At 42.4% G+C, this 9741-nt stretch overlaps 1 protein-coding gene across 1 annotated transcript in view; it reads left to right on the forward strand.

Annotated features, from left to right (window-relative positions):
• Positions 1 to 9741, forward strand: part of ATP9B (ATPase phospholipid transporting 9B (putative)) — a 266980-nt gene that overhangs the window by 12349 nt on the left and 244890 nt on the right. The window contains 1 exon segment of the mRNA XM_035723907.1: positions 5132 to 5305. Coding sequence (XP_035579800.1) covers positions 5132 to 5305 — 174 coding nt within the window.

Below are 9741 nucleotides of genomic sequence, written 5' to 3' on the forward strand. Positions count from 1 at the left end.
TTGTTTTCATGGATAATTAGAACCTGTGGTTAAAGTTACTCCCATTACAAAAAAGGGCTGTCAGGGCATTTTCACAAACTGTCCTCCATAAAAGTTGTTCACACTCTTGCTAGCCATTAAGAGTGCTTCGTTAGCCAAGACTGTTAAGAATGCTAAGGGTGAAGAATTTTTTTCAGTTGTTTTAATTTGCGTGTTTTAGAAGTTCTCTTGGAAACAAAAATGACTCCTAGTGTTAAAACCTTCCACTGACTTCCCTTCCCCTGAGAGTTAAAGTGAGACTCCTTATCCTGGCAGGCCGTGCCCACGGGACTCAGCCCTGCCCACCCCTTCAGCCACATCCGGTGGCCCTCCCGTGCCTTGCCCACTCCAGCTGCCCCGGCTTTCTCTCCAGTCCTGAGCCCTCAAGGCTCCGCAGCCCCTTCCAGGTCTCCCAAGACCTTCTGTGGTTGGTTCCTTTCATGCAGGTGTCTCCTCTTGAGACTCGGCTTCCTTCTGGCCCTCGCGCCTTCTGTATTAGAGTCTTCCCAGCACGTCTCCCTTTGCAAGTAGGCAGCCCGCTTCTTGTGCTTGTCCTCGTCGGGACAGCGCTCGCCCAGGGCGGTCCCTCAGGTGTGTGTGGGAAGGGTTAGAGTTCCTAATGTGGCTGCACATAGTTCTCGAAGTACAGCTGTATTTCTTTTGTTATGAATTGTCTTTGCTCATCTGTCATTCAGTGTTTGCTTTTTTTTTTAAAGATTTTATTTATTTCTTTGACAGAGATAGAGAGAGAGCACAAGTAGGCAGAGAGGCAGGCAGAGGGAGAGGGAGAAGCAGGCTCTCCACCGAGCAGGGAGCCCGATGCGGGACTCGATCCTGGGACTCCAGGATCATGACCTGAGCCGAAGGCAGTCGCTTAACCAACTGAGCCACCCAGGCGCCCCACTTGTGTTTGGATTCTTGACAGCTAGGCACCTGTTTCAAAAAAATAAAGTTTCAAGAAGGTGGAGGCTTCTGGAATCTTGCCTTCTGACCTTTTCACAGAATCCTAGTAAGCAAAGGACTGCCTGGCACCGTCACTGCATATACCCACACATGCACACGCCCCCACACACATGCAGGTGTGTGAACACCCACATCCACAGATTCCCTGAAGGACTGCTAAGTTGGCGCATATAAAGCTCGTTTATGTACTCTGCACTGTGTGTATACTTCATATACATTTAAAGCTTGTTATGTACTGTAGAAGATGTATTTCAATAACATCTTAGAGCAGAATGGAAATAATTCTGTTCTTGGATATTCCTGATCATCTGGAGTAGCACTCACCATTGTCATTTTTTTTTTTTAAGGATTTTATTTATTTGAGAGGGAGAGACACCGTGAGAGAGGGCACACAAGCAGGGGGAGTGGGTGAGGGAGAAGCAGGCTTCCCACAGAGCAGGGAGTCTGATGCGGGGCTCGATCCCAGAATCCTGGGGTCATGACCTGAGCCCAAGGCAGACGCTTAACAACTGAGCCACCCAGGCGCCCCTCATTTGGTTATATCTTTTTAATTTCTTTTAATTTGGAGAAATCTTTGTGGTGGTTTTCTTTCTTTTCATGTGGCATTTTTGAAGAGTCCAGGCTGGTGGTTTGTAGTGTCTGGATTAGTACCTCCTGGAGTTGGGTGTAGTGCTCTTATTTTGTGCACTTCCCGTCACGTGAAAATTAGCCCCAGAGCAGTGCTTCTCAAGCAGCAGAGTGTGAGGGCTGTTGATACCAACTGTAGGCTACTTCCAGAAGTTTCTTGTTTCTGGGGGTGGCTCCAAGAATTTCTGGGGACTGCACTTTGAGAACCACTGCTCTGGGATTGAGTAAATACGGTAAATGTGTACATGTGTTGGCAGGAATGCTGGATCTGCTGCTTCTTGTATCACACCAGCAGGCAGACATCAGGTTGTCCTGTGGTGACTGGTTCTGAGTGTGAGTTCTAGCTTAAGGTGCTGATCTCTGTAGAATTTCTGCTGTTCGTAAGTTTCCATTTGCAGTTGTGAAGAATTGGATGATTCTCCAGCATCGTGACAGTTTTGTTCCCAAATGGTGCTTCCCAAATTTGTTCCCAAATCCCCCCCCCCCAGGTATTAGTGGATTTTCCAAATATCTTTCTGTTACTGATTTATTTTTAAAGATTTTATTTGAGAGAGAGTGAGAGAAAGAGAGCATGAGCAGGGAGAGAGTGGCAGAGGGAGAAGCAGACTCCCCGCTGAGCAGAGAGCTTGATCCCAGGACCCTGGGATCACGACCTGAGCTGTAGGCAGACGCTTAACTGGCTGAGTCACCTAGGTGCCCCTGATTTTTTTTTTTTTAAGATTTATTTATTTGTTTCAGAGAGAGAGTGCAAGCATGAGTGGGGGGAAGGGAAGAGGGAGAAGCAGACTCCCCACTGAGCATGGAGCCAGAAGCAGGACTCGATCCCAGGACCCTAAGATCATGACCTGAGCTGAGGCAGACCCTTAAGCACCTGAGCCATCCAGGCGTCCCTTTCTGTTACTGATTTTTAAAAGAAATTCCTTTATGGGGCGCCTGGGTGGCTCAGTCGTTAAGCATCTGCCTTCAGCTCAGGTCATGATCTCAGGGTCCTGGCATCGAGCCCCACATCGGGCTCCCTGCTCAGCGGGGAGTCTGCTTCTCTCTCTCTCCCACTCCCCCTGCTTGTGTTCCCTCTCTCGCTGTGTCTCTCTCTGTGAAATAAATAAATAAAATCTTTATTAAAAAAAAAGAAAGAAATTCCTTTATGGTAAGAGAACATACTTTGTCTAATTTCAGTTCTTTTGAATTTGTTAGTTTGTGTTATGGCCCAGGATGTGGTCCGTGGGGATGAGTGTTCATGGTGCACTTGATGAGAACATTCTGCCGTACAGGGTAGAGTGCCAGGGTAGGTTGGCTGACAGTGCTGACCATGTCTTTCTGTCCTTTCTGATACTGTTTCTTCCATTAATTACTGAGAGAGGAGTTACGAAGTCTTCCGGCAGTATTATGGATTTGTTTCTTTCTCCTTTTACTTACATATTTCATACTTTGTGTACTTTGAAACTGGTGGTAGGTGCATGCACATTTATGATTGTTAGAGCTTATGGGTGATTTGATCTTTTATCATTATCTAATGTTCTTCTTTATCCTGGGCGGTTCTTTCATGTTATTTTTTTGATGTCTTCTTTGTCTTATAGTAGCTACTTTTTTTCCTTTGAACGAGTGTTTGTATCATATCTTCTTCCATCTTTTTACTTTTAATCTTTTAACATTATATGCCATTATATTTCAAGTATTTTTATTTTTTTGTAGGTAGTGATTTTTGTCCTCCAGGTGACATTTGGTGACATCTGGACACATTTTTATTGTCCCGACTGGGGGAATGCTGCTACTGGCATCAAATGCGTAGTGGCCTGGTTTGCTGTTGAACGCTCCACAGTGCACAGGACAGCTCCATCAACAGAATTCTGAGACCCAGAATGTTCATGGTGCCGCTGTTGAGAAGCTCCACGCTAAGGATTGCAATATACATAGCTAACTTTTCACTGTTCGTATTTTACACTTAATGTAAGCTATGGAATCGCCTGCTTCTTACAGGATGGCCGCCATATCCATTCACATCTTTCTACACTGAAAACTTCACCAGATGATGTGACAGCTTTTGCTTTCAATAGTCATACGCGTTTTAAAGAATTTTGTGTTCTTTCTTTCCAGAAATCCAAGTTTCCTGATGGTATCATTTTTCTTCGTCTTGAAACTTTCTTTAGCTTTCTTTTGTATGAGGTCAGATGGTAACATACCCTCCAAGTTTTATCTTTCATCTGAGAATGTTTTTGTTCTGCCTTCATTCCTGGAGGATCTTTTTGCTGGATATAGAATTCTGGGTTGAGCCTTTTTCCCTTTCAGCACTTAGACATGGAGTTCCTGTCCTCTGGCCTCATCTCTCTCCACGAGAAGTCCATGGGCATTTGAATTGATGGGCTTCTCCATGTAATGAGTTGTTTTCTTCTGGCTCCTTCCAAGAATTTTTCCTTCATCTTTGCTTCGAGTAGTTTGATGAGTGTGCTTTTTGTGATTTCCTTTGACTTTATCCTGTTTCAGCTTGCTGTTGTCTTTAAGTAGATCGTAGTATTGTCTGGCACTCATTTATGCTGTCGTTGTGGGCTTGGTTGGTTTTATTTGTCTTGTATAAAGTCTGTGGACTTCAGAGGGTGCGAGGGGAAATTTCAGTTTCAGTGACTACCATCATGTCCCAGGGACACACAGGTCTGTGCTCTGATTTTTACAATTGAGGTGAATACCTACCACAGAGGTTTGATGTAAAATCAAATAAGATAGCATTCGTGGGCTCTGCATTCTACTTTCTCATGAATTCTTGGTTCTCAAAGTAAGCTTTTAGTTTTAAAATGTACATATGTCTGTGATTGAGGAGAGATAAAATGGGAACTTGATACAGTAGGCTGCCTGTTTTTGGAATCAGAAGAGGATTATTGAACTCTGAAAGGGATGCTGGTTGTGGAGGAAATTATTTCCTTGAATAGAAAATTCAGAAAAGGGAATAACAGAGACAGAGAGTAAGTGTAAGTGGGACATAGCATCCTTGCTGCGTATATCAAATCTGACAACAAACCAAGGGACCGTGTTCCCACCTTTCAAAAGAAGATACTTCCATAGTTCAAAAGTCACTTCCACGACTTTGATTGATGAATGTAAAGTTGGGCACATTTTACATCCAATCAATCTGTAGCAGAGTATTTAGATATGACCTGGAAGTATACATTTTTTGCTAATATTTCGGGTGATTGTTTTTATATTCCTGAATTGAACACCATGAGTGGGTGGTACTGTTGAGCCGACTGTTCACACCAGTGGCTTTGTGGAGGGCTCCCCTTCTAGCGTGGTCATGTTCGCTTCCTTGGGCAGCCTGTTCCTTTCCTTCTGACCCTGGCTAAATACATTTTTTGTAAAGGAAAGTAGCATCCCTTATTTATAATGGTTTGCCTCCGCTGTAGACAGCTTAGTTTGAAGAAAAAAGAAAAATGTGGTTAGTAGAATGGGACCAGCTCTTGTCTTAAATAATACCCTTACTGGTGACAGAAGGCTGCTTGGCCTGCCTCAGCATTCTCTCCTTACCTCTGACCAGGTACCAGCTGGAAGATGAGTCTGCCCATTTGGATGAAATGCCATTAATGATGTCTGAAGAAGGCTTCGAGAATGATGAAAGTGATTACCACACGTTACCACGAGCTAGGATCACACAGAGAAGAAGAGGACTAGAGTGGTTTGTCTGTGGAGGATGGAAGTTCCTCTGCACCAGGTTTGTGATCTCTTGCTGCCTAATTTCCTATGCTCTCAGGTATACAGTTAAGGTATTTAGAAGCTCGGCTTCTAACATACTTATTTTTATATCAAATAAAGAAGACACTCTCAATGAAATGACATAACGGAAAGTGTTAAACATTAGTCAAAACCAAACATTGCTAATCAGAAAAGGACAGAATGCCAAGTTCACGTTCTTTTTTTAAAGATTTTATTTATTTATTGGTCAGAGGGAAACAGAGAGCACAAGCAGGGGGAGCGGCAGAGGGACAAGCAGACTCCCCGCTGAGCAAGGAGCCTGATGTGGGGCTCGATCCCAGGACCCTGGGATCATGACCTTGAGCTGAAGGCAGACGCTTAATCGACGGAACCACCCAGGCGTCCTCAAGTTCACTTTTTTTATGCGACATTTAAATGTTTAGAAAATGGAGAAAGATTAGTGGTTTTGTATTGATTGCATGGTAGAGTCAATTCTGGTCACTGTGTCAGCATTTGTAAACCGTGCTCTCTTCCATCTTCGGTCCTGCTCTCATCCAGAAAGGCAGGTAGGGGCCTGTAAAATGCAGTTTAATAATACTGGAACTCTGTGTATTATTTGACTCAAATGCTTTGACTTGGAAGAAGATTCTTCAGTAAATTTAACCAGAAAGAAACAAAGGTAAGACCTGCTCATATTTAAACAAGTTCACTGGTGGTTGAGATAAACTTCATCAGCTGTGCTCACCCTTGACTTTAGAGGCTGGTCTGTGAAACCACACTCTGTGTCTAGGACACTTGGCCATTGACTGTCCTCCAGCCCTAGGGACAGGTAGAGCAAGATTTCAGCTGACTGATGCCAACATAACTTGAGTGGGGTATGTCGAATAAATTACTGCTTTGATAGTCTTTCTGCTCTTTAAAGTTTGTGGTCAGTGCCTTTCTTAACCATCATGAACTTAGATCCCTTTGACCATAAAAGAGATACAAGTCATTGTAGAAAGATATCTTATTTATCATCCTCATTATCTCTTTAGAAGTTTGTAAAAAGATGTTTTTACAACCAATTTGATTTTGGGGTCGGCTCACATAGTGGTATTCAAACAGTGGTGTGTGGACTCCCAGGGACTCTGAGGAATCCCTCAAAGAGATCGACCACGCAGAATCGGGAAGTGAGCCTGAGCAGGATTTAGGCTTATCACCCCCTCTCAGCTTCCAATTAGTGTCTGTCTTTATCTTTCCTGTGTATTGTAAGCTTTTCATATGAAGAAGAAATTTCATGGCTAAACAAGGTTTTAGAAATCACTGACTTGTGTTACTAATTTTTAATGAGTGAGACAGTTTTTTCACAAAACATTTTCTAGGTTAAATAGCCAATATTCCTGGAGTATTCTTTGGGGGTACTTAACCTTGTCTAGACTTAATTCCTTTTAACAGTTGCAGGGCTATGCAGAATTGTTTTTTCTTGTGTCCCTTGTGATGCTTTGTGCTTTTCAAGGGGTTTATCTACTTTCAAATATATAAATTCATGTAATAGAAAACGTATGAGGTTCTGGAGGGATGTCACATTTTATTATTCCTGATATTGTTAATTTATCTCTCCCTTTTCCCTGTTAATCTTGATAGGAGGTTATCAGTTCTTTTCAAAGAGCCAAACTTCTGGTGTTGTCTTTGCTTTTGAAATTTTAAGCTTTTATCATGAAATAAATCCAGACTTGAAATAAATTCACTTTTATCTTGAAATAAATCCAAACTTATAGAAAAGTTGCAAGAATTCCTCCTATGCCCTTTGCCTAAGATCACTAATGTTTAATCTTTTGCCACATTTATTGACCATTCTCTTTATATCTCACTGTTATTTTCAGAGTGATTTCAGACGAGGTTGCTTGTTACTTCACTCCTCTTTGATCTTAGTGTTCCGTGCATGTTTCTTAGGAAGAGGCTATTTTCGTACATGGCCACCAGGCAGTTGCCACGTTCAGGAGATTTTGCTCTGACACAGCTCTGTCTCCTGCCCACAGAGCACCCTTCCTCTCTAGGCTGGCCTGGCATTTAGGTGGCCATCTCCATGAGCCATCTCCATGAATCTGGAGCCACTCTTGCCCTAACTTTGTCTTGCATTCCATTGATGTTTATGGGAACTACACAACAGGTATTTTATAGAACATTTCAGATTTTGGTGTGTCTGAGGTCTCCTCGCCATTAGATTCAGGTTAAACATTCTCTGGGACACTGTATGAGTGACACTGTGTCCCTCTTAGGATGTCTGCTTCCTGTGTCATTGAAGTCTGGTCTGCCCTTAATTTTTTTCATACTGAGTTTAACTTGCCTTTCTTTTTCTGGCTTCGTTAGATGGATTCTCAGGTCACCAGCATTGTACTTTTTTCTTTTTTAAAAATAGATGCATTTCAGTTTTGACACATGATATTATTATTATTTAGTTCAAAATATTTTGATTTACATTGTCATTTCTGCTTTAGTTGATGTTCAATTTAGAACCGTGCTGATTAATTTCCAGTCAGGAATTTTCCTGATTATCTTTTTGTAATTGACTGTTATCTTTTTTTTTTAAAGATTTTATTTTTTATTTGAGAGAGAGAAAGTGAGAGCAAGAGAGAGAGAGCACAAGCGGTGGGAGAGGGGCAGAGGGAGAGGGAGAAGCAGACTCCCTGGTGAGCTGGGAGACTGGAGACACTGGGGCTGGATCCCAGGGTCCTGAGATCATGATCTGAGTTGAAGTCAGACGCTTCATGGACTGAGCCACCCCGGTGCCATGTGATCGACTTTATCTTAATTCCACTGTGGCCCGAGAACATACTTGGGATTTTTTTCTTTCAGTCTCTGTAATGTGTTGAGACTTACTTTATGATTCATCGTATATGGGCAGTGTTAGTCAATTTTCTGTGTGTATTTGAAAAGAATTTGTACTTTTTTGTTGACTGTGTTGCTCTGTGTTGCTTTTTTTTTTTTAAAAAGATTTTATCCATTTATTTGATTAATTTGTTAATAGTCTTGTTTGAATCTTCTGTATTCATATTCGAAGTTTACTTATCAGTTACTGAGAAACTTGTGTGAGTCTCAACATCTTTGAGGATGTGTCTACTGCTTTAAATTATGTCAGTTTTGCTTTATATATTTTAGAGTATGTTATTAGATGATGCGAGTGTAGGGTTACTAACTTACTGTTGGATTGATCTTTATCTGATAATATTTCTTCTATGTGGGCTCATAATGTCTATCTTCAATAAAATGATACCAGCTTTCTTTATTTTTATTTCTTTATTTTAATTCCAGTTAGTTGACATGCGGCGTTATATTAGCTTCAGGTTTCCATACGTCACCCTGTGCTTAACACAAGTGCCCTCCTTCATCCCCTTCACCTGTGTCCCTCCCCCACCCACCTCCCTCTGGTGAGCGTCAGTCTGTCCTCTGTTATTAACACTTGTTTCTTGGTTTGTCTGTCTCTTTTGCTCTCTCTCTCTCTCCCAGCTTTCTTTGATTAGTATTTGCATGGTATATAATTTTCATCCTTTTACTTTGTTTTATTTAAAAAAAAAAAAACAACTTTTCTGGGGGCGCCTGGGTGGCTCAGTTGGTTAAGCATCTGCTTTCAGCTCATGTCATGATCCCAGGGTTCTGGGATCAAGTCCCACATCAGGAGCCTGCTTCTCCCTCTACCCGTGCCCCTCTCCCCTGCTCATGCTCTCTCACTCCCCCCTCTCTCTCAATAAATAAAATCTTAAAAAAAAAAACCTTTTCTTTTGAAATAATTGTAGCTTTACAGGAAATTGCAAACTTAGTATACAGGGGTCCTGCTTATCCTTCACCCAGTTCCCCCCAGTGGTTGCATCTTTCTTTTTTTTTTTTTAAAGATTTTATCCATTTGTTTGAGAGCCAAAGAGTGAGCCTGAGGTGGGGAGGGGCAGAGGGAGAGGGAGAAGCAGGCTCCCTGCTGAGCAGGGAGCCCCAGGTGCCACTGGATCCCGGGACCCTGAGCCAAAGGCAGCCGCTTAACTGACTGAGCCACCCAGGCGCCCCCCAGTGGTTGCGTCGAACCAGAAAGTTGATGCTGGTGTAAACTGTATATAGTTCACTACGTTTTACTACATGTGTAGGTCTGTGTAACCACCACTGCAGTAAAGATACAGAACTGTCCCATTACCGCAGGTGTCTCCTGTCTGCTGCCTTCTATAGTCATGTTCTCTCTCCTACCCCAGGCCCTAGCCTCTGGCAACCACTAATCCGTCTCTATTTCTATAATTTTAATTTTGGGAATGTCAAATAAGTGAAACCATTCCATTTGTGATTTTTGGAGATTGGCCTATTCCAATCAACACAGTGCCCTTGATAACCACTCAAGTAGTTGTATCAATAGTTTTTCCTTTTAATTGCTGACTGGCATTCCAGGGGATGGATGAATGTTTGTTTAAGCATTCACCTACTATAGGACATTTAGGT

Source organism: Zalophus californianus, chromosome 14, assembly GCF_009762305.2.
Source record: "Zalophus californianus isolate mZalCal1 chromosome 14, mZalCal1.pri.v2, whole genome shotgun sequence".
Taxonomy (NCBI): domain Eukaryota; kingdom Metazoa; phylum Chordata; class Mammalia; order Carnivora; family Otariidae; genus Zalophus; species Zalophus californianus.